Source organism: Pelophylax lessonae (genome assembly GCF_965119305.1).
Source record: "Pelophylax lessonae genome assembly, chromosome: 2".
Lineage (NCBI taxonomy): Eukaryota > Metazoa > Chordata > Amphibia > Anura > Ranidae > Pelophylax > Pelophylax lessonae.
This window is the reverse complement of record NC_138769.1, coordinates 485,647,396-485,672,305: the sequence shown is the minus strand read 5'-3', so window position 1 is coordinate 485,672,305 and position 24,910 is coordinate 485,647,396. Positions and strand designations below refer to the sequence as shown.

At 42.9% G+C, this 24,910-nt stretch overlaps 1 protein-coding gene across 2 annotated transcripts in view; it reads left to right on the top strand.

The window, feature by feature from the left end:
* Nucleotides 1–24,910, top strand: part of NALCN (sodium leak channel, non-selective) — an 897,007-nt gene that overhangs the window by 424,233 nt on the left and 447,864 nt on the right. For both annotated transcript variants that reach the window (XM_082245388.1, XM_082245387.1), the window contains 2 exons: nucleotides 21,468–21,610; nucleotides 21,707–21,811. In XM_082245388.1, the coding sequence (XP_082101514.1) occupies nucleotides 21,468–21,610; nucleotides 21,707–21,811 (248 nt within the window). The remainder of the gene's footprint in view (nucleotides 1–21,467; nucleotides 21,611–21,706; nucleotides 21,812–24,910) is intronic.

The following is a 24,910-nucleotide window of genomic DNA, read 5'->3' as shown; positions in this document are numbered from 1 at the left end:
ACATTACAATCCCAGCTGCGGACTGGAGGGAATTACAACCTTTTTTTTCCTTTCAATGGGCAATAAAGTCATTTATATACTTAGGAGTGCATATCACACCCCGAACAGAAGATCTGTTTGAGGCTAATTTTCCCCCTTTCTTGAGAACGCTCAAGAAAGATATTGCGAGGTGGCAGACCCTGGCATTGGCATGGTTTGGAAGAAGCAGCTCCTGGAAGATGAATGTACTCCCACGTGTGTTATATCTATTACAGGCTCTGCCAATAAAAATACCAGAATATTTTTTTACGCAAATGAAAACTTTGCTGAGAACATTTGTGTGGGCCAATAAAGCTCCAAGAATAGGAATAAATATTCTTACTCGGCCCAAATCCCAAGGGGGGATAGGTCTGCCAGACCTTAAGCGTTACCATAGGGCAATACATCTTACACGGGTACTGGACTGGCACTGTAACGCGAAAGCTAAACAATGGGTGAGTGTGGAAAACGCATTGACAGAAGGTCCAGTCCCCATGGCCCCTTGGGTACCGATATCTCTCGACGATCCTATATATTCGCACCCGACGATAGGAACTACAATAAAGGTATGTAGAAGTATACAAAAAAAAATACAGATAGCACCCCCAATTTCTCCTATGTTACCATTAGTGGGAAATATGGAGTTTCTGCCGGGATGCAATAAGGGGAAGATAAGAAACCTCGCACGGGGAGGGAAAATACGTTTGGTAGATATATGGACTCAGGAGAACCCCCCCCCCCCACCGTGAGAGAGATCATGACCTGGTCAGAGGAAACCTTGGACATGTTTTCTGCGTTTCAAATTAGACATTATCTGGTAGATCTACTGAAACAGGGATATGCCCCCCGGCCCCTGACACCATTCGAAACTCTATGTAGAGGAGGAAATACAATTCCACACACCCTATCGTTCCTTTACTCCCTTTTATCTAAAGAACAAGATGAACAAACATTGACCTTTATGCTTAAATGGGAACGGGAATTAGGAATTAACTTTAATTTACAGCAAACAAAAAAAAATATTAACACTCGCACACAAGGCTTCAATAGCCAATAAATATCAGGAGATTAGCTACAAAATTATGGTGAGGTGGTACAGAGTTCCAGCAATATTACATAAGATGGACAAAAAAAAAAAACCCTGACATCTGTTGGAGATGTGGAGAAGTGGGCGGATCGATGCTTCACATTTTCTGGTCCTGTCCCCGGATTAAGGGCTATTGGTCAGAGATAGCGAAAGTGATTAAAAATCTCACTACAATTGAGGTGGGAGGAGATCCGGCTTTATGTCTCTTACATTCGACAAAGTTATCAATTAGGAAATACAGGAATTCCCTTCTGATTCATCTGCTTAATGCGGCCAAGGCGTGTATTCCTGGGGTATGGAGACAAACCATATCTCCATCCTTACAAACATGGATCTCTAAGGTAAATGAAATATATCGGATGGAGACATTGATAGCAGCACGCAGTGGTAGGGAGGAAAAAACCCGTGTCTGCTGGCAGCCCTGGACCAATTATGGGAGAATAGGGAGGAAATGGGGGATAGGAGGGGGGGAATTTTTTTTTTTTTTTTGTCGTTTAGACAGGAGGGGATATATCAAGCCGGGAAAAAGATATGGTGGTTAGGAGATTCAAAAGGCATAAGGCCCTAGGGGAATACAGGGTTTTTTTTTTTTTCTCTCTCACTAGATGGAGGTGGCGGATTTGATGCTGGTGTTATCCCCATCCCTTTGGAGTTGGGGGGGTAGATATAAGTGGTGGATTGGATAGGGTCGGATAATTTACACTGTGTATAATTTAATCACATTTGAAACTTAAGAATAATTTTTTTTTTTTTTTTTTTTGGAGGGCACTACATAAAAACATTTAGAAGGAATAAGGGTGGGGATTTATTAATTTTTTTTTTTTTCTCTCTCTCTTATACCCATCGAGTACTGAGGATTGATATTTTAAACCACAGGGAAGATGGGTAGAGGATTGAATCACTTTTTGAATATGTATATCACAATTATGTAGTTTTATGATTTATATCCCTCATCGGAGGGTCGACATATAGATGAAGTGCACTGTTAATTATTGAAGTGGTGTGGGGAGATGTGGAGTCATGGGGTGGGTTATGTTTAAAACAATTTTTTTTTTTTTTTTTTTTATCGAGTATTTTGGGTTAATATTAAACCACAGGGAAGAGAGGTAGAGGATTGATTAATTGTTTGAGTATGTGTATCACAATTGGGTTGTTTTATGATTTATATCCCTCCTCAGAGGGTTGACATATGGTTGGATTGCACTGTTAATCACTGAAGTGTTGTGGGAGGATGTGGAGGTGTGGGGTGGGATTTCTCCTCTTCTTCTCCTTGGGACCTTGGAAGCCGGGGAGAATCTCCAATAGGGATTTATATGTTGAATAGAATGGACACTTGTGGTAGAAGTTTTGTGAATACCATGAATGTTGTGCATGTTTTGTATGTGTCAGGAAAGGAATCACCATTCAACAGCAATAGATCGCCGGATGCAGAGCAGGTGTGTCACCACGCCCATCTCCCCAGCCCTGGCCCTATATAAGACGCTCTTCCGGTGTGCTCAGTGCTGGTTTATCGTCAGCTCCTGTACCCGTGACCTGTCCGTTTACCTGTGTTCCTGTTTTGACCCGGCTTGCTTCTTTGACCTGTCTGCATCTTCTCCCTTGATCGACCTTGGCTTACCTGACCACTCTTTGCTCTGACACCCCTGCTGGATCTCCTGTGTACCGACCTTGGCTTGGATCTCACGGACTCTCTCTTGTCTTGCCCCTTTGCTACCTTCCACTTGGCTCATTACTTCCGGACTGATTAACTGTGTATGACCCTCGGCCTGGCATTAACCTTGTGTCTTTTTCCACTGAGCACCTTTAGATCTCCTGGAAGCGGTCCTGGGTGTCCATACCATACCATCCATCCATCCGGATTTCACCAGCATCCAGTGCTCCTTGGGACGTGTCATCTCCTGTCTCACCTCCAGGGGTGATCCGCACCGAGCTGCAAGGGAAGCCCTCTCAGCACTTCGGCCTCAACCAAGGTACCTGACAGCATAAACCAGCCATGTCAGAGGCCGACAGAGGTGCTTCCCCGCTCGAGGCTTTATGCCAACAGGTTTCAGCCCTAACCCAAGCCGTACAAAGACTGCAAGATGGCTACTTCCAACTGGAAGGTCGGGTAGTAAACCTAGCCGGCTCATCTCTTCCGAATGATCCTAATCAGCCTGCCACTAGCTCTTTACCGGCTCCTTCTCAACCGGATCAAGCTAGCTCCGCCCATTCAGCTTCAGCTCCGCCACCAGAGCCACGGGTGCCCACGCCTGAACGCTTCCGTGGGGAGCGAAGGAAATTTAGGGCTTTCAAAAATGCCTGTTTATTATATTTGGCTCTTCAGCCCAGGACCTTCTCCTCGGAATCCATTAAAGTGGGGTTTATAATCTCCTTATTAGCTGAAGAACCCCAGACTTGGGCACACAACCTCCTTGAACAGAAGAGTCCTACCTTGAACTCAGTAAGCTCCTTTTTTGAGGCCATGGCCCAGCTATATGAAGATCCTCAGCGCACGGTCACAGCAGAGTCTGCTTTACATGCCTTACAGCAGAATAAACGCCCGGCCGAGGACTACACTGTAGACTTCCGTAGATGGGCAGCCGACACGGACTGGAATGAGGCGGCATTGAAATACCAGTACCGTCATGGCCTCTCTGAAGCTCTAAAAGATGAGCTTGCTCGGATAGAGACACCTGCATCCCTGGAAGACTTGATCTCTCTAGCCATCCAAATGGACAGGCGTCTGCGGGAACGACGCTCAGAACGCCTCCAGGGGGCCCGAGCTTCTTGGGTGATGCCTAAGGTCCCGTTTGCCGCCTCTCCTCCCCCTGCACCAGCTATGAATGCCTCTGCGGACGGTGAACCCATGCAGATTGGACTAATTCGTTCCTCCCTAACACCCGAAGAGAGACAACGTCGCCGCCAGGCTAACCTCTGTCTATACTGTGGAGCCTCCGGCCACTTCCTCCGCAACTGCCCCGTGAGGCCCAGTAAGTGCTATTCACGGTCTGTCTTGAACTGTCAGGTCTCTGAGCCATCCCCTGCTCACCTTATCCTTCCTATCTCCTTACAGGTAGCAGAAGAGAAGATCCAGCTCACGGCAATTGTTGACTCCGGAGCTTGCAGTTGTTTTCTGGATTGTACACTAGCAAGGAAACTGGGGGTCCCCCTACAAATTAAGGAGCAACGGCTTCAAGTCTTTCTGGCCGACGGGTCCCTGCCTAGTTCCGGACCTGTGACCAGAGAAACCTATCCGGTACTCACTACCACAAACTCGGGCCATCAAGAGCTCCTCCGCTTTGATGTCTTGTCCTCTCCCTTATTCCCGGTTATCCTAGGCCTTCCATGGCTCCAGGCTCATAACCCACAAATTGACTGGGTGAAGAAGAGGATTTCCTTCTCGTCCAAATATTGCCTGGACCATTGCTTTCCCCCTGGACCCAACGCTCCTGCCACATGTCTGGCCGTTCAGCCAGCCCTAGACCTTCCTGAAGACATTCCCGCAGCCTATCAGGACTTTAGGGATGTATTCGACAAAAAAAAGGCTGATGCTCTACCCCCTCACAGGCCGTACGACTGCCCCATTGAGCTTCTTCCAGGAGCCGAGATCCCTTTTGGAAGAATATTTCCCTTATCTGAGAAGGAATTAGAAACTCTTCGGACTTATGTCAACGAGAACCTGGAAAAGGGGTTCATCCGGCCCTCGTCCTCCCCAGCTGGCGCTGGAATCTTCTTTGTTGAGAAAAAAGATGGCACGTTAAGACCCTGTGTTGATTACCGGGAACTCAACAAAGTTACCATCAAAAATCGTTATCCTCTCCCCTTGATTCCAGAATTGTTCCAGCGCTTCCGGTCTGCCCGGGTCTTTACCAAATTAGACCTCCGAGGAGCGTACAACCTTATTCGCATCCGAGAAGGGGATGAGTGGAAAACGGCGTTTAGAACCCGTTTCGGCCACTTCGAATATCTGGTCATGCCCTTCGGGCTATGTAATGCCCCGGCCACATTTCAACATCTAGTCAATGACATTTTTCGAGAGTTCCTGGACAACTTCTTAATCGTGTACCTAGATGACATCTTGGTCTTCTCCTCCACTCTGGAACTCCACCGGATTCATGTCAAAAAAGTATTAACCACCTTAAGGAAACATGGGCTCTATGTGAAACTGGAAAAATGTGAATTTGAGAGGAAGTCCATCCAGTTCCTAGGGCTTATTATTTCAACTGAGGGTGTCTCTATGGATCCACAAAAAGTAAAAGCCATTTTGGAGTGGCCAGCCCCCACTGATAAGAAGGGAGTTCAGCGATTTGTGGGCTTCGCTAACTTCTACAGAAGATTCATAAAGGGATTCTCAACAATTATCGCACCCATCACCCAACTAACGCGCCAGCAGATTCGCTTCCGCTGGTCACCGGAGGCTCAGTCAGCTTTTGATAAATTAAAAAGCCTGTTTGTGACCGCACCTATTCTTCAACACCCCGACCCGGTCTTACCTTATATTCTCGAAGTGGATGCTTCGGAAGTAGCCACAGGGGCTATTCTGTCCCAGCGACAAGGCCCGAAGACCCTGCTACACCCAGTAGCTTTCTTCTCTCGGAAAATGTCACCCCCAGAGAAGAACTACGATGTGGGGGATCGGGAACTTCTGGCTATTAAATGTGCTCTAGAAGAATGGAGGTACCTGCTTGAAGGCGCGGCACACCCTATCATGATATTCACGGATCACAAGAATCTAGAGTATCTCAGGACTGCTAGACGCCTAAGACCTCGGCAAGCCCGGTGGGCTCTATTCTTTTCACGCTTTAATTTCCATATTACCTACAGACCAGGATCTAAGAATGGAAAGGCAGACGCCCTGTCCCGAATGTTTCCGGATACTCCCAGCACGACGGAGCCCAATACCATCCTATCAGCTCAAAACTTTTTTCTAATTCACACTGACCTACAGTCCACAATTCAGCAAGCCTCTACTCAATGTACTGAACTCGAAGCCGGTTCTCTAAATAAACGGGAAGGATTCCTCTGGCACCAGGGAAAAATTTTTGTTTCTACACAAGTGAGATTGTTGGTCCTTAAAACCTTTCACGACCACAAACTCGCTGGACATTTCGGGGTAAAAAAGACCTACGAACTTATCCAACGCCGCTTCTGGTGGCCTAAGCTACATCAGGACTGCAGAAGCTATGTAAATTCCTGCATCACGTGCCAACGTAACAAAGGGGCTAAAGTCAAATCATGGGGCCTGTTAAGACCATTGCCGATTCCCGAGCAGCCCTGGAAAGGTCTGTCTATGGACTTTATAGTTGAGCTACCACCCTCAGAGGGGTTTTCCACCATCTTGGTAGTCGTGGACCGACTCTCAAAAATGGCTCACTTCTTGCCCATGAGGGGCACTCCCTCCGCCCTGGAAACAGCCAACACATTTATCAAAGAGGTGGTCAGGCTACATGGACTTCCAAATAATATAGTGTCAGACCGAGGTGTTCAATTCACCTCTAGATTTTGGAAGGAGCTCTGCAAGTCCTTGTCGGTTGAAGTGTCCCTGTCATCTGCTTACCATCCACAAAGTAATGGGCAAACAGAGAGAACCAATCAAACCCTGGAACAGTACCTCCGATGTTTTTGCACCAGCTCTCAGGACGACTGGACCTCCCTGCTTCCATGCGCAGAATTTGCCTACAATAATTCCATACACGCCGCAACCAACCAAACCCCGTTTTGGGCTAATTATGGCTTTCATCCTTCTTTTTTGCCTAACTTGGATCAGGAAATAACGGTTCCCGCAGTCCATGATCGGCTAGCAGCCATTAAAACTAATTTCCAGTTGTTACGAGACAATATTCATAAAGCACAACAGGACTATAAGAAATTCTTTGACCTCAAACGGAGGGAGAACCCAGTGTACAAAGTTGGAGATCGAGTTTGGCTCTCTTCAATTAATTTGAAATTATCCTGCCCATCCAAGAAATTGGGGCCAAGATTCATCGGTCCTTTTCAGGTCAAGAGAGTGGTGAATCCTGTGGCCTTTGAATTGGCCTTGCCCGGCTCTTTCAAAATTCATCCAGTATTTCATGCCTCGCTACTTAAGCCAGCGGTACCAAGCCCCTTCCCGGGAAGAGAAGAGGTACCACCTCCTCCAGTTTCAGTAGAAGGGGAGCCTGAATTTGAGGTTGAGAATATCTTGGATTGTCGACAAAGAGGCAACCGTACTCAATACTTGATTAAATGGAAAGGATATCCTCCGGAGGACAATTCATGGGAACCATTGAGTAACATCCACGCCCCTAAACTTTTGAGAGAATTTCACAAAAAATTTCCAGAAAAACATGGTCGTTGGGCATCCAGAGGCTGCCCCTCAGGGGGGGGCACTGTCAGGAAAGGAATCACCATTCAACAGCAATAGATCGCCGGATGCAGAGCAGGTGTGTCACCACGCCCATCTCCCCAGCCCTGGCCCTATATAAGACGCTCTTCCGGTGTGCTCAGTGCTGGTTTATCGTCAGCTCCTGTACCCGTGACCTGTCCGTTTACCTGTGTTCCTGTTTTGACCCGGCTTGCTTCTTTGACCTGTCTGCATCTTCTCCCTTGATCGACCTTGGCTTACCTGACCACTCTTTGCTCTGACACCCCTGCTGGATCTCCTGTGTACCGACCTTGGCTTGGATCTCACGGACTCTCTCTTGTCTTGCCCCTTTGCTACCTTCCACTTGGCTCATTACTTCCGGACTGATTAACTGTGTATGACCCTCGGCCTGGCATTAACCTTGTGTCTTTTTCCACTGAGCACCTTTAGATCTCCTGGAAGCGGTCCTGGGTGTCCATACCATACCATCCATCCATCCGGATTTCACCAGCATCCAGTGCTCCTTGGGACGTGTCATCTCCTGTCTCACCTCCAGGGGTGATCCGCACCGAGCTGCAAGGGAAGCCCTCTCAGCACTTCGGCCTCAACCAAGGTACCTGACAGTATGTAACTGTATTATGTGGAAAAAACAATAAAAATGTTGGAATTAAAAAAAAATACAGCTTTTAGTTTGTTGAGATATGTCTCTATTAATGTGGCACATGTAGACTTTGTACAGTTAAAATACAATTCAATACAGCAGCAATCAGAGAGCCCTGCTCATTAGAGCCTACAATCTAGGAGGGAGGGACAAGTGATACAAAAGGTAATAGCTGTGGGGGAGGAGCTGATGGAGAAAATTAAAGTACAGTTTTTAGGGGAAGGCAGGACAGGCTTCTCTGAAGAGATGCGTTTTCAGGGATCATCTAAAAGCAAACATAGTTGGAGATAATCGGACAGATTAGGGTAGGGAGTTCAATAGGATGGAGAGGCTCAGGAAAATTCCTGGAGATGAGAATGGGAGGAGGTGACAAGGGAGCTAGAGAGCAGGAGGTCTTGGGAGGGACAAAGCGAGCAATTAGGTTGGTATTTTGAGACTAGGTTAATGTTGTAGCTGGGGGCAGAGTTGTGGATGGCGTTGCCCACTCTTCTTTGCAGAACTGCTCAAGTTCACTTAAATTTTATGGTGCCTGTTTGGGGACTGCAGTCTTAAAGTTATTCCACAGATTTTCAATGGGGTTTAAGGCCTCTTTCACACGGGCGGTTGTTCTGCCATTGGTAAAAGCATGTTTTTGTTGTCTTGAAATCCCAAGACTCCAAGCACAACGATCACTTGAGGTGTACATTAGGATTACTTGAGTTTACATGCGTTTACATGCGGTGGCGTTTGAACTATGTTTGTCATTTCCATAGCAACTATGTTTATTTTTTTGTCCCTTGACTACCCATAGTGCATTTCTGCCCACCCATTTCCTGTGTCTTTGTTCAGTGCTTGTTTCCTTGTTCAGTGAGAGGAGTTCAACCTTTGTTAAAGTGTAAGCATTGAGCTTGGATAACGGAAGACATATGATTGCAATGCACATATTGCTGCTTATGAGAATTAAAAGGAGGAGACAGATGGATCTGATTCAGCGGAGGAGACGTCTTCTCTACTGGGTCCATCCTTTGACCTCCCAGCATCCATCTATTGGCTACTTTGCCCTCATGTTTGGTCAACTGCACACTCACCAAGAAAAGTTCTACAATTTTACTCGGATGTCAGTGGCAACCATTGATCAGTTACTATACCTTGTAAGAGGACGTCTGAACCCGAGGGCACACCAACATGAGAGGAAGCATAAGTGCGGAAGAACGGCTGTTATTGACGTTAAGGTAGGTTTTCGATATGTTTAACCAATGCTTAAAAAATATGCGTAATTATCTATCTTCAGATTTCTAATTTTTTCTCAATTATTTAATTGCAGATACCTTGCCACTGGTGCCAGTTTCACCTCCTTACACCATCAATTTGTAATGGGAATATCAACCGTGTCAACAATTGTGCATGACACTTGTCTCATCCTGTGGGAAGAACTAAAAAATTCAGTTATGCCAGAATCAACATCCGATGTGTTGGAAGAAATAGCTGATGAGTTTTGGGAGAAAACTAACTTTCCAAATTGCATTGGGGCATTAGATGGTAAACATGTCTGTCTCATCAAGCCACCTAATTCTGGTTCCCGCTTCTTTAACTACAAGAAGTATTTCTCTATTGTTCTGCTGGGACTCAACATGAAATTTATAGCCGTGGATGTTGGGGTCTATGAAAGTTCTAGAGATTCTAGAATATTTTGTACTTCTGTGATGGGTCAACGTTTTCAATATGAGGAATTTGACGTGCCACAATTAAGGCCTCTGCCTGGTGCTGCTGGTCCTGATCTGCCTCTAGTAGTTGTAGCAGATGAGGCATTTGCTTAATCCACCTAACTTCTCAAGCCCTACACGAGGCATGGCTCTGATTCCAGGAAACGCATTTTTTAATTATTGACTGAGTAGAGCACGCCGAACAGTGGAGTGTGCTTTTGGAATATGTACATCAAAATGGCATGTTTTATTAACATCAATGCACCTGGATGTTGAGCATGCAGTGAATGTAGTTTTGGCATGCTGTGCTCCACATAACCTTTAGAGGATAAAGAAAAATGAGTTGCAATTAACCCCTTGCATAAACCACAACTGTTACCAACTACTGTGTTGTACTGTGTGTACAGTGGCCACCAATATTGCTATAAAAAAAAAAAATTGGGTTCTCAAACAAACAAACTTTAAAGTGTGCCCAACCTCCTGCTAAGACATGTCCCCATGTAAAATGCATCATTAAATTGTGTGGTGTGATTTTATGTTGGTAACCTCTCCTTCATCTCCTCTACTTCTTTTCCAAAAAAAAAAAAAAAAACGGATTTGGTTTGGCAAGATTTATCAGGATCTGTGAAAAATATACTGTCATTTATCTTACTTGGACACATTCTGGTTTAGCAGGCTGTATACAGACAAGATGGCTGGAGCTGAGGACATAAAGGGGGGGTTGAGAAGGTAAATTGAAGCCACGATGAAAACCTGCCTTTAGTGGGGATAGGATACATAAGAATCAGCAGGAGTTTGGATATATCTGATTACAGCAGAGGTATCAGTCTGATTAAACCACAATATAAAAATAAAATAGCCATATAAATAGCAAATTAGAAGCTGTCAACAAAACTGCAAGCTTTCATAAACCGGTAAGGAGAATGCAGGGAAGAATGGCTTGGTTCACTGCCCACATCTATGGATGATTTAGATTGTGAAGATAAAGAGGAGGGTAGATGACAGGGGTTTGGCTGCTCATGCATTCTTTGTAAACCCTAATGAGATGGGAAAGGTGTGTACATTGGTGGGGATCCTGAGTAAGGGCTCATAGCAGGTGTACTGTAATGGTAATGATGGACGGGCAGTAATTTTGTAAAAAAGCCACTTGGTGTACTAAAACCCAATCCCCAGTACTGAAATCTAGGAAAGGGGCATTGCTCTTTGCAACCAGAAACTATATACATAATATATGCATATACATCACCCTTGACCTCAGTACACTTATTAAGAGGGACCTCCCTGATTACAGACAGTAACATTCTACAAAACATCACATCAGGGTCCGAGATCTTGAGGAATTCATCATCATCTTTGAGAATGGTTTCTCATTTCTTCAAGTAAGCGATCAAAATATTCTTCAAAAGGGGGCTCTTGCTGAGTACGGCGTGTTTGATGGGTGGTGGAACTTGATTATTTGCCTGTAAGTAGAATGAGAATACACCTAAGCTTTTCTACAAATATGTCACTGCACTAACACCATCTGCCATTTTTTAAGGTGTCAACAATAAGTGGTTTGGAGATGGATGTTGTGATATGACAATATGTGACACTTTGAAAGAAACATACCACAGGTGCTTGAGTAGGTGGTTGATTTTCATCCAGAGAAACTGGTTCTGCATTTGTCTCTTGGTTTGCTTCAGCTTCGATTCCATTGTCTGATGACATACTTCCACGCCTTGATCTTGTGGGAACGCTTGAGATGGTTCTAGTTAAAAATAATTGCATTCAAAGATTTATTAAAAAATAAAAAATTAGACAATTTCTGCAGCTTCTTGGATTAAGAAAAAAAGACAACTTACGGTCGCATTTCAGTGGTGTGCCTCAAAAATGACAAAGCCTCTGCATGGGGGTTTGGCCTACGATGCGTTGAAGGTGCTCCACTTCTCTCGGGAGACCTCTCTTCATTGAGATCCTTCTTGTAGCGATCACATAAGGGACCGACATCTTGTACAAATCTCCTTTACTGCAATATATTCCATTGAAAAAAACAATTTAACATATGACAAACATAAAGCATGGGGCACAAATAATTCACCAAAAGCAAACAATTTACCCTTGGAAACTGCATTTGCTATTTTTAAGGTATGGTTGCTATAGACAATTGACCCCATGTATGTGTACCCCTGAACCTGAAGGTTCTCCTGTTCACTTGCAGACATATTTTCTCAGTTTGAAGTCAGAAATCGGTACACTTCCTCCCATTTCAACCTCTTCATGACTCTGTCGGAGTATCCTGGGCATTCAGGGTCTTAAAATCTCTGGTCGGTTGTGCACCAAGGCTATTATGGCCTCATGAGAGATATCACATTGCTCCTCTCTCTATACACTCTCTATACACTCCCTTTTTCAACTTCCTGTGTCATTCCCATTCTGATGTGCTTCCTGCTATTCTTTATTTTGTTGCCGGTGCTATCCGCAGTTGAAAAAGTGCACTGCGATTACCAACGATTATGTTCAGATAGCTGCGATAACTCGGTCCTGGACGCAGTAAAATCTATTTTTTCTAAATGTACAAAATTATATGAAATTAAACTGCTGCTAAACGTTGTGTGTGAAAAGGGTCATAAGAAAGCATTGTCTCAGTTTAGCTGCGGTAGATAACCTAATCTATCAGCAGCTAAAAGCTCTATTTTATCCACCCGTGTGAAAGGGGCCTTAGTCTGGGCTCTGACTAGGCCATGCAAGGACATTCACCTTTTTCTCCTTCAACCACTGTGTGGCTATTGTTGCTGTGTGCTTTCGGTCATTGTCATGTTGGAAGGTAAACCTTTTTCTCATTGACAACTTTCTGGCAGAGGGCAGCAGATTTTCCTAAAAATTTTATGGTATTTTGCCCCATGCATTTTTCCTTCTATCCTGATAAATGCTCCAGTCCGTGCTGCAGAGAAATACCCCCTTAACATGATATTAGCACCTCCATGCTTTATTGGTTGCCTTGGTGAATGCAAATGGCGGGGCCGGTAACCGGGGAGCTGTTGTGGGTGCTGGAGGAAAAGTAACGGAAGAGCGGGCGGAGTGGAATGCTGTGCCGGTGTTTCCTTCTGGTATTATGGAGTGCAGCTCAGTGCCGTAGAGAGTGAGGCTAAAGCAAGAACAAAGTCCCATTTTGAGGAGGTCTTCCACAACTGCTCAGATCTTTCAGAAGATAAGAAGAAATTCGGAAAGAAGCAACCTGAAGAACATGTAGTGCGGCAGCTTGTTAGTCTTTAAGGACCTAATATTCCTCGGATCCTGTGCCATGGTGGATTTGTCTAAGCTTGATCAGCCCGATCCATGAGAGTGGAGGGCAAAAAGTGGGGGTGAGTGTTCTAGCCGAGGGGAGTGGAGCACAGAGGTGGTGGACCCTTTTGGTGTGTTTCTGTTCGGCTAACACTAGAATCTCACTGGATCATCATTACATCACCATTCTTTCACTTTTCTTCATATATTATATAAATTGGATTTTTATACATATATATGTTTTTTTTTCACTGGAATTTTTTCACTGGATTATTTTCTACTGGATTATTGTTTGGACTGGATTCATAGTTCACAGTGATACTTTCTCACATGTATTTGAATATTTTTTTCACATGTATTTATTTACCTTTATATGCATGGATTTATTTTGATCACATATATTTTGTCTACACTGTAATTTGAGCGCTGCTAGGTGGGATCACACTGTTTCACTTTATTTGTCTTATTATTTTTATTTAAGCAACAGCACAATCATTTTTCTGATGATCAGTTCACTAGCGCAAGAGCCTGCCATATATAGTTTACTGTAGGATTAGTGTTGTTTAGATGGTAAGCTGAATTGGATTTCTGTCAGGCATATCGTTAGGTGTTGAGGCCAAATAATTCAATTTTAGTTTCATCAGACCCTAACACCTTTTTCCAGTTGGCCTCAAAATCATCAAGGTGCATTTTTGCAAAGCTCAGCTGCGTCTGTATGTTGCCTTTCTTGGGGAGTGGCTTTTTTTCTTGCAACCTTCCCATACAAGCCACATTTGTGGAGAATTTGTGATATTGTTGTCACATGCACACAATGACCACTCTTTGCCATAAATTCCTGCAGCTACTTCAGAGTTGCTGTAGGTCTCTTGGTAGCCTCTCTGACCAGTTTTCTCCTGGTTCTTTCATCCAGTTTTCAGCAACATCCTGTTCCAGGGAGGGTCTGTGTTGCACCTAGTACCTTCCACTTCTTAATAATAGACTTCACTGTGCTTCTATGCATTGATAAAGCCTTTGATTTTTTTAAATGTTTAAGATTGGAGAGAAGCTGGGTTTTATGTAGTTAAGAATCGTTTTTGAGTTTGGAAGACAAAGCAACGCAGTTCCTCCTGAACACTGTCTTGCGAGTTTCCCATAGATTGCTATGAAGTTGGACAGTTCCTGAGTTAAAGCAGAGTTACACCCCCCCCTTCCCACGAAAAAAAAAAAAAACAGCAGCTACAAATACTGTATCTGTTGACTTTAATTATTAGGACACTTACCCATCCAGGGATCCCCTAATGTCGGCACCCCAGCTGATTTTCAGATCGGCTCTTGGGTGCTGCCTCCACCATTTGTGGTAAGGGGAAACCTTTTGGCTTTATTGCCGGTTCCCTACTGTGCATGCACAGAGCGCACTGCGCTTTCTAACTGGCCCGGTGGCGGAGGGAGGATGAGGGGGGCCAAACTTCTGAGGGACTTAGTCGCGGCAGAGTCTCAAAGAAGTGGGGATATGTACCTGTCAAAATCAGGTACCCATTCCTCCCCTCCCCTGAAAGGTGTCAAATGTGGCACCGGAGGGGGAGAGGAAGCAGATCAGGGGAGCTTCCACTTTAAAGTTGAAAGTAGTGACGTAAATTGTCTTCCAACTAGGTTTTAGTCAGCTCATTTTTAAGCAGCCACTTATTAAGTCTCCACTGGCATTGTTTAGGAGGAGGGGAAGAAAGTTTCAGGGAGAGCAAAAAGCAAAATAGGTGCATGGTCAGACCACGTTATAGATGCTATATCAGAAGAAAGAACATTTTGAAGCATGGAAAAATTGTCAAGAAAGCAATCTTTTCTGGTGCGGGTAACTTTTTTGCTGAAGGATTTAAAGTTCTTTAAACATCAAATAGAGTGTATTTGGGAAGTGACTGAAGTTTCAAGTGCAATCCATGCTTACCTCTAGGGGGGGCGTTTTTCCCTTTGGCACTAGTTTATCCAAAGATGGGGACAGGAGTATGTTAAAATCTCTGTGAAGAGATTGAATGTCAGTGCTAGATTGGTCAATGTGTGGCAGTGTGCAATATGTGTAGATATACAGACACAAAACAATAAGTATGGGTAATTATTGTACAGCTCTCTAAATAAGGAAATAATCTCATATATCGCAAATACACATTGAATCAAAGTGAATATTGACAATCAATATTGTAGACAAAACTGAATGTGATTGTAAAGTGAGAAGTGTTTTTATCTTAATGCACTCTTTGCATTAAGATAAATAACCTTCTGTGTGAAGCTTCCCCCTCAGCCCCCCCCCCCATGCCTATATGTGACCCCTCTTAATATCCAGCGATGTCCACGACTGTCTCAGCCCTCAGGGGAGGGGAACTCCCCTCCTCATTGGTTAAGACACTGCAGCGGCGCCATTGGCTCCTTCTGCTTACAATCAAAGTCAGTTAGCGGGGGCCGAACCTCAGCTCCGTGTCTGAATGGACACACAGAGCTGTTCCTGGGCTCAGGTCCCCCCATAGCAAGCTGCTTGCTGTGGGGGCAGTCGAAGAGAGGGAGGAGCCAGGAGAGCCAAAGAGGGACCTGAGAAGAGGAGGATCTGGGCTTCTCTGATCAAATCCAACTGCACAGAGCAGGTAAGTATAACATTTTTGTTTCTTTTATTGAACAAAAAAAGAAACTTTACAATCTCTTGAAGTGACCTGGTATTACACCACATACATGGTGCCAAAAAATACCGGTAGTCCTTTAAAACATAAGCAAATACTAAAATTCATCTGAAAAAAACAACAGTAGTCGACTGTGTGGGAACCTCCACCTTGGTGTTCTTGCCTCCACCAAACATACAGAGTGCAAACTTACCAGAACCAATTGCTGTCTAACATATAGAGCAGTAAAATTGTTTATTACTCTCTGTTCCTTCTTCACAAGGGGTGCATGCAACATTCACTGGATATGAATATTCCTCCAAAATGATACATGGACATCAAAGGGAAAACTCACTCGCATCCATCCGAACAGTGAATCGCCAATGCCAGAGAGAAAAAAGCTTATATTGTAGTATTTATTTTCAACAAAAAATATACATGACATATACTGCTGGCTCACACCACTTACATCTGATGCTGCCAGACTACAGGAAGAATCGCGGCATGAATTTAAGTGTAGCACAGTAATAGCATCCACATATGTATGTTCAGAATAAAAGCTGGTAGTAGATAACTTACATCCGGTGCCACCACGTTAAAAACAGAATGGAACATTCTGCTGGAAAATTGGCATGTAAGATCATAAAAATCAGAATTACATTACCAGCAAAAACACAAACCTTTTATATGTAACCCTCACAGAATGTCAGAAATCCAGTAAATGGGAACAGACAGGGCTTGGAACATCACTTCCTGTGTTGGTGCCATATTTTAGTACCCTATGATGTAATTTCTGGTGTCCGAGCCATGTTTTTGTGGTCTAAAACGTGACTTCCAGTCCGGTGCCATTTTTCTATATACCAAAAGCAGGAAGTAGTCTAGGCGCCATGTTAAAATCTCTACCCATGATAAGGTAAGTATAGGTGAAAGAGTATAACTTTAAATTAAAGGATAAGTTCACCTTTTTTTTTTTTTTTCTAAATTCCAACTCCCCTATGTACCAATATTGCATTAATGTACTTCTTTTGCTAAAATAAAAAATAATGATCAAATGCCTCATCAATCAATCAGGGCAAGGGACCCACACATTATCAACCGACTCTGCCTCATGGAAGTAAAACAAGAAAAACCCCCATAGCATAATACATTCGAAAACAAGTAATAAATTATTTAGGAAATGAACTCACATTCAGTAGAAGTACCAAGAGCTTGTTTCAAACCCAAAGATGGCTTCCAACTTGCTAACGTCATACGTCACAGGTCCTTGCTAACATGTTTCGTCACAATTGATGTCATCCGAAACCTTTTCTCTCCCCTCACTTCTGCGTCTCGCTGGCTTGTCTGGGGCATCGGAAGCCATTGGCTCCCAGTGCTGTCAATCAAAGCCAGTATTGAGGGAGCGGGGGGTGGGGCCAAATCCCACTGTCTGTGTCAATGGATGCAGCATCAAGGCTCAGGAGCAAGCACGAATGAGTTCCCTCAATGGGAAGCTGATTCCCATGGGGTCACTGGACAGAGAAAAGGGGCCAGGAGCGGCGCAAGCAGGATACCCAAGAAGAGGATGTTGGCAACCATTCTGTGCAATTCGATTGCAGAGCAAGTATAGACATGTTTGTTTGGTTTTTTTTTTTTAAATACATTTACAATAGCTTCGACTTTAAATATCAACTGCATCTTTCTCAGTCTACAGGAATTGTCTGTCCTAGAATTTCCATGCATGTGAGATAATTCATGTATGACCACAAACATGCATACATTAACGTGATGTATGCACAGTATGTGTGTTAAATTACATGTGTATCCGTTGTCTGTATATGAACCAGTTTCCAGAGTTAGGCTTAAAATATACATGCATTGTTTAACCACTTAAATACCAGGACACTTACATTAAGTTTTCAGTGCTGGGAAAGTTTGACAATTACTCTGTCATACTGTGCTGTACCCAAATGATTTTATATTTTTTTTGAAGCAGATAGAGCTTTCTTCTAATGATATTTAATAGCTACTTTTTTTTTAAATTATGTTCACTATACTAAGGTGAAAAAAACAAAAATTTGGGTTAGTTTATATTTTATTTTTATTTCTTTATCTTCAAAAAAGTATTCCACAATTATTGGTGGTCAGAAGCCTTTTAACCATCCACCTTTGAAAAAATCTCACAATCGTTTGTAGTCAGTGGCACTTTAAACCACCCCCAAAAATCATCCCACAATCATTGGTGGTTAGTGGCACTTTAAGATCCCTGACCTTCACCTTCAATCTGCCACAGTCCTCTTTCCTGCTGTTTCCAATAATATCATATAAAAGTCAGGCAGGGCAGTGTCATAAACCAAAACAATGGCACAGTCAATAATAATAAACATGCTAAAATAATAAACCCTCCACACAGTAGGGCCCCTTTCACACTTGTGCGACTTGTCCTACGACTTGGGACTGCAAAGTTGCACCCCATGATTTCCAATGAGTACCGTTCATATCTGTGGGACTTCAAGTCGCAGCGAATTCAAATTAGTCCCTGCACTACTTTAGTCCGACTTTGATGTGTTTTGAGGTCCATAGACCTCAAGATTACACAGACATTGCTTCAAGTCCAGTCAAAACTGCATAAAAATCGCGGCAAAAATTGTGAGACCTTTAGGTTGCACAAGTGTGAAAGGGGCCTTAAAGAAACTCCTACAGTGAAAAATGATATATGTGAAAAGTCTCCTAAATTAAACAGTGTCCATAAATCATATTTCTATAGTCAACCTTTTGAAAAATGTGCTAATGTGCAACACTGTGTGTATCCACCACCTGAGTATAATTGTTTACTTATCAGATGTATGTGGACTTACTGTAACTGAAATTATGTGCACTCGAAAGGACACCTCTTTGATATACATAAAAAAAAAAGTATACTAAATACGGATGCATTTAAAAAGGAGCCACTGCAGTTCCTGAGACATGACACAGGACATTCCCTGAGTCCCCCCTATTGCTGCCAGGACATTTGTGCAGTCTATTGACACACACAGTGCGGCTCAGCCCCACTCCTCCATTTCTGCTCACAGGATTTGATTGACAGCAGTAGGAGCTAATGGTCCCAGTGTTTCTAATCCTCCTGTAAAAAAAAAGTAGAGAAGAACAGTGCTGCTGCTCTCAGACACAGCACTAGATCGAGATCAGGCTTAGTTAAGATTTTCATGGGGTACAATGGGAGCTGACATGGAAAGGTTTTTTACCTTTATGCAAAAAATGCATTGAGGTAAAACCCTTTTACCTTTACAACCACTTTAAACTATACTGTATTATTAGTCCCATAATTTTAAATAAATGTTGACTCAAACGTGGCTAGACCTTGTTTATCTACAATCATGGTGAAAAATATTGGCTCCCCTGCATTATTGTCAGGTAATGCACATCTTTGCCCAGAAAATTGTTGCAAATACAAATGTTTAGGCATTCTCATGTTTATTTCTTTTGTTTGTATTGGTATGACACAAAAAAGTGGAGAAACAAAAAGCCAAATCTGACACATTCCACGTAAAACTCAAACAAAAAAACTGGACAAAATGATTGGCACCCTCAATTTAATATTTGGTAGTACTGTACACCCCTTGGAATTAATAACCAAAATCAATCACTTTCTATAACCATAAATTTGTTTCTTAAACCTCTCTACTGGAATTTTGGACCACTTCTCTTTCGCCGACTGCTCCAAGCATCTCAGTTCCTTTTCCTAACTGATGTTTTGAGATCTCTCCACAGGTGCTCAATGGGATTTGGATCTGGACTCATTGCTGGCCAGTTCTGTACTCTCAAACTCTTTGTCTTAAAGCATTTCTGGATGCTTTTTGATGTGTGCTTTGGGTCATTGACCTGCTGTAAGACTGATGACCTCTGACAGAGACCCAGCCTTTTGACACTCGGCCCTACATTTTACCCCAGATTTCTTTGGTAGTCTTCAGATTTCATAATGCTATGCACACGGTCAAGTCATCCAGTGCATGAAGCAGCAAAGCAACCCCAAATCATCATGTTTAACTGTGAGGACTGTATTGCTTTCTTTAAAGGCCCCATTTATTTTTCTGAAAACAGTAGAACAATGGGCTTTACCAAAGACCTGTAGTTTTGTTTCGTCTGTCCACAGCACGTTCTCCCAAAAGGGTTTCGGCTTCCTTAGGTAAGTTTTGGAAAACTCCAATCTGGCTTTTTTATGTTTCTGTGTCAGCAGTGGAGTGCTCCTGGGTCTCCTACCATAGCATCCCTTTTCATTCAGATGGTAACATATAGTGCGAGCTTACACAGTTGTTCCCTCTGTCTGAAGGTCAGCTTGAATTTGTCTAGAAGTTGATCGAGGTTCTTTATCCACCATTTGAACTATCCTTCATTGCAACCTTTGATCAATTTTTCTCTTTCATCCACATCCAGGGAGATTAGCTACAGTGCCATGGGCTGTAAACTTCTTAACAATGTTGCGCACAGTGGAAACAAAAGCATTAAGCTCTTTGGAGAATGACTTGTAACCTTGATATTGTCCATACTTTTCCACAATTTTTGTTCTCAAATCCTCAGACAATTCGTTGCTGCTCTTTCTCTTCTCAATGCTCCATTTGGCACACAGACACACAACAGAAGGGTTCAGTCACTTTTTCACCATTTTAACTGGTTGCCGATGTGATTTTTATATAGTCAGCACCTGGTAATTGATACAGGTGACTTTGATTACAAATTACAGGAGCATCACAAACTTGTAATGCAATTATTTCTTACTGTTTTGAGAAGGTGCCAATAATTTTGTCCAGTCCAGTTTTGCATGGAAAGTGTCAGATCTGGCTTTTTGTTTCCCCGCTTTTTTGTGTAATAGCAATACAAACAAATAGAAAATAAATAAATAAACATAGGAATGCCTAAACATTTGTAATTGCAACAATTTTTTTGGGGAAGTGGTACATTATCTGACAGAAATGCAGGGGTGCCAATATTTTTGGTCATGACTGTACGGGTAGTTCATCCTTTGTTTTTTCTAAAAACATTTTTAACAACAGAATTCTTATATCTAGTAATTATTTTGCCTCAGGTAATGCTCTTCACAGTGCTTTACTACTTTTTTCACCAAACAGTTACTTGATGGATATATATATATACAAGACTCACCCAAGCTCTACCGTCATATACATGATGTGAAGACTGGTCGCTGGTGCTCAGGCCAACCAGTCCACTGTAGATAAATCCAACAAAAAGCCAGCAACTCTGTGCTTCTTCTTAAAAGATCCTTTATTGATGCACAACAGCAAATATGATGTCCATAGAATCTAACGCGTTTCGGCCTCAGCCTTCCTCATAGCAACAGTTACTTGATACCTTTTAGGAAAAAAAATATACAAAAAATATATACACTACATTTTTTTAAAAATCAAGGAACCCTAAGACAAAATACTGAAATATAGAGCAAGAGAGATTAGAGGATGTATATGTTATTGCTAATTAAAAACTATAATATAACAGTTTATTGCTCATTTATACCTTTTTCTAAATAGTGTTTAGATTTATATACATGGAAGAACAAAATCTGATTTCAAGTATGTATTTTACATTACATAGTGAACAACTTTTCTTTTCTTTTACACCAGTATTTCAAGATGTCTTTTGCTACTGACGTACTTTTTTGAGTATATTGTCTTCCACTTCATATGTAGGAACAATGCATTGAATCCATTATCCTGCTTCTGACTCATACTTCATGGTGAAGTTCCTTTGAAAGGGTTATATATCAGTACATTGTATCCTAGGATACCACATCTACATATTTTGTTAAAGACCTGTTTATCTCTTACAGGAACCAGCATATTTACTGTGTACGAAGCTGCATCTCAGGAAGGATGGGTTTTCCTAATGTACAGAGCAATTGACAGTTTCCCCAGATGGCGTTCCTATTTCTATTTCATTACCCTAATTTTCTTCCTTGCTTGGCTTGTTAAGGTATTGTAAAATAGTTTTTTTTGCAATGTGCTCATCATTTTTTTTTAGCATTAAGCAATAGCTTATGTTAACGCTGTCAATTCTTATTTTTTTTAGAATGTCTTTATTGCTGTGATTATTGAGACTTTTGCTGAAATTCGAGTGCAGTTTCAACAGATGTGGGGCTCACGAAGTAGCACAACGTCAACTGCCACTACAACGGTAATTATAATTTTTCAGTCTCCATGGGACAAATTTCATTTTGCAACCTTTGTTATTGTAGTTCCTATTTCTTGATCATATTGAACAGGACACAAACATATTCATAGATGACTAGGTTATTTGCTGCTACCTTCAGGTGATGAGACACTGGCAAACAGAACTGTTAGGACCTGTATATAACCCCTCCCACTGACCATTATCCTCAGTTTTTTTGCTAGTGTCCTTAGGTGGTGGATTCTTTTTTTAATTTGTGCTCCAACTTGACCATGTACCAGCCCTTTCTGGCAATTTATGCAGCTTCCAAATCGGTACCCTAGGCATGCCACTGGGAAAATACCCAGACCCCACAAAAAAAATATTAAAAATGCAGGGCCTGCCTGTGAAGTCACTTTTGACACTGTATTCCATTGTCCAGATTTTGAAGTTAGCCGCAGAGTGCTATACAGGTCCAGGGCAGTAGTTATCCATGCTGGTATGACTCAGTCCCTAAAGACCCCTTCAGGGGTTTACTCTTCCAAAACAAGTAAAAGGGTGTGTTCATAAATATTGTGGCATTTTTAACAGTCTGGTAAGGGGCCTGTTCATCCTTTTGTGTTACATTGCACGTCCCTTCCTGTCTGTTTTTGGGGATATCATATCGGGAATGGCTATTTATATTTTTTCTTATGTTAGAGCTAGCCTAAAAAAAAAAAAAAAAATAAGGGAAAGTGAAGCTGTTTTTGCTTTAGAGAGTTATCTTAGAGCTTTGAGGCACTGATTTTGGAAAGGCTCTTTTGTGTAGCAGCCTTACTTTGTGTAGCAGTTTTCCTGTAACGCCTTTTTTTTTTGCCTGTTCTGGCTTGGGGCATACTTACACTGCGGTTGTTTACTCTGGCTGTAGGCTTTCACTGACAGTTGCTGTCACCCCTCTTTCTCTTTAGTGCCGTGCCCCTAATGTTTTTTTAGAGGGGCTTAATCTGAGGGTTTTTTCTCATGTATATGAAGAATAATTAGTGGAGGGAGTTTTCAGGACACCCCCTGCCAGCTGGTCTCTTAAGGAGGTGTTTTCTTTCTCCCTACACTGACCTTTTTTTGTACTGCAGAAGTATTTATCTTCCTCCTGTCTTTTTTTCCTCTTCAATTCTGTTGGGCAACCCCCATTCTTTCTTTTTGAACAGGGAGAAATTTTCTGCCTCCATGGCAGATATAAAAAAACTCACCACCATGTTGGTAACTTCTCTCCACAGGGGCTGTAAGAGGTACCCTTCAGCTTCTCTGCCTCACTTTTTCACTCTTAGATTCTGGTTATAAGAGAACGCTTTTTGTTTTTTTTGCCTGGCGAAGTGGACGAGGGAGTGCTTTTTTTTCTGATTCAGAGGACTCTATGCAAGAGGCTATTTCGGCTGTTCCCTCTCCAAAGAAACATCATATCTGTGCTGGTGGATGAGGTTTGTTCCTGTTTAAAATTGAGCCCCTGGACAACATCCAACTAAAAGTTACCAGTATGGGCTCTAAGAAGGCTTCTAAGGCACTCAAAACATTTCCCATGTACTCTGTAGTACATGAGACATTATTCCCTGACTGGAAAGGTTTTTTTTTTTTTTTTTTTGAAGCAGCAATATCCCGTGGAGGAGGGGTTTTATATATATAAAAAAAAGGGGGCAGTACCTTCTGTAGATTCTGCAATTACCTGCCTCAACAGGTACCTTACATTTCCCGTTAAGGAAGTCCTGGTATTTAGGAATGAGGTGGACAAGAGACTTAAATCACTTTTTGAAGCTTCTTTTGTGCAAGTAGGCCCAGTTCTATGAGGGAATCTATTGACGTCCTTCCAAAACCCTGCTTCCCGCATGCCCCCTGGGGTGCACATTCAATGGGCTCGGTGACTGCTGTGTCCTTCAGATATAGCTGATCACAGATCACAGTAAAGGTCCAACTACAGTAGCCCTTTACTGTGTGATCAGCTGATCACATGTAAAAAGACTTGATGGTTATCGGCAGTCCTTTCCTCTCACGCTGTGTCTGTGAGAGGAAAGGATAGCCGAGCCGTTAACTGGCAACACTGTCAGTACATTGTTTACCCTGATAATCAGGACACTGATGATTATATTTTTATTCACAGCACACTGACTATATTTTATTCACAGCACACTGGGTAACTCTGCTTGCAATTCGGAAGGATGCAGGACAGGGCTCAGTGCTGCAGCTTGTTGTGGCGCCACGTCTCTCCATACAGGTAGTGGTGATAATGTGAGATTTGTTAGCTCTAGGCCTTCCTCCTCATCCATGTTCTCCTTTGCTCAATTGTCCTACGAACCACAAGTACCCCCTAGGCGTTCAAGGGGCTATTCAATGGGTCAGGCTAAAAGGTGCCATGCAGTGCTTCAGTTGGTGTGTCTAGCGTACAGGAACCACACCAGAGCCAAGATTCTTGCAGCTCTGCAGGGGCAGGCTCAGAAGTGGTTAACGCCACACCAGCTGGAGCCAGGAATGGTGGTGTGTGATAATGGCACAAACCTCCTGTCCACCCTTAGACAGGGAAAGTTGACACATGTGCCATGCCTGTCACATGTCCTCAATTTGGCAGTGCAGCGGTTCTTAAATAGGTACTGATTTGTGATATGCCCACCAGGTGGAACTCGACTTTGGCAACGCTGCAAGATATTATGACAGGCTCAAGCCAGCCTGGCTTTTTTACTCCACGCCAATGGCTGCTGATAAAGGATGCATGCAATGTATTGTCACCATTTGAGGAGGCCACAAGGATGGTGAGCCATAACAATGCAGGCATCAGTGACACAATCCCTGTTGTGTTCCTGCTGGAGCAGACCCTATGTGGCATTATGGACAGGGCACTCAAGGCACGCAGAAAAGCAGGAGGAAGAGGAGGACTTCCTTTCCTCTCGAGGCCCACTTTGTGCAGAAACCATTCTTCCTATGCCACAGAACACACCAGAGGAATGGGAGTAGAAGGAGGAAGATTCTGGCAGTCTTGGAGGCATTTAAACAGTAGAAGACATACGTCAAACCTTAAGAGATGGGTTTCCATCCCCAAAACCCTTGGGAGTAATACGTGGCTAGGAAGGGACAATTTGAGATACTGTAATCCTTAGTGATCCT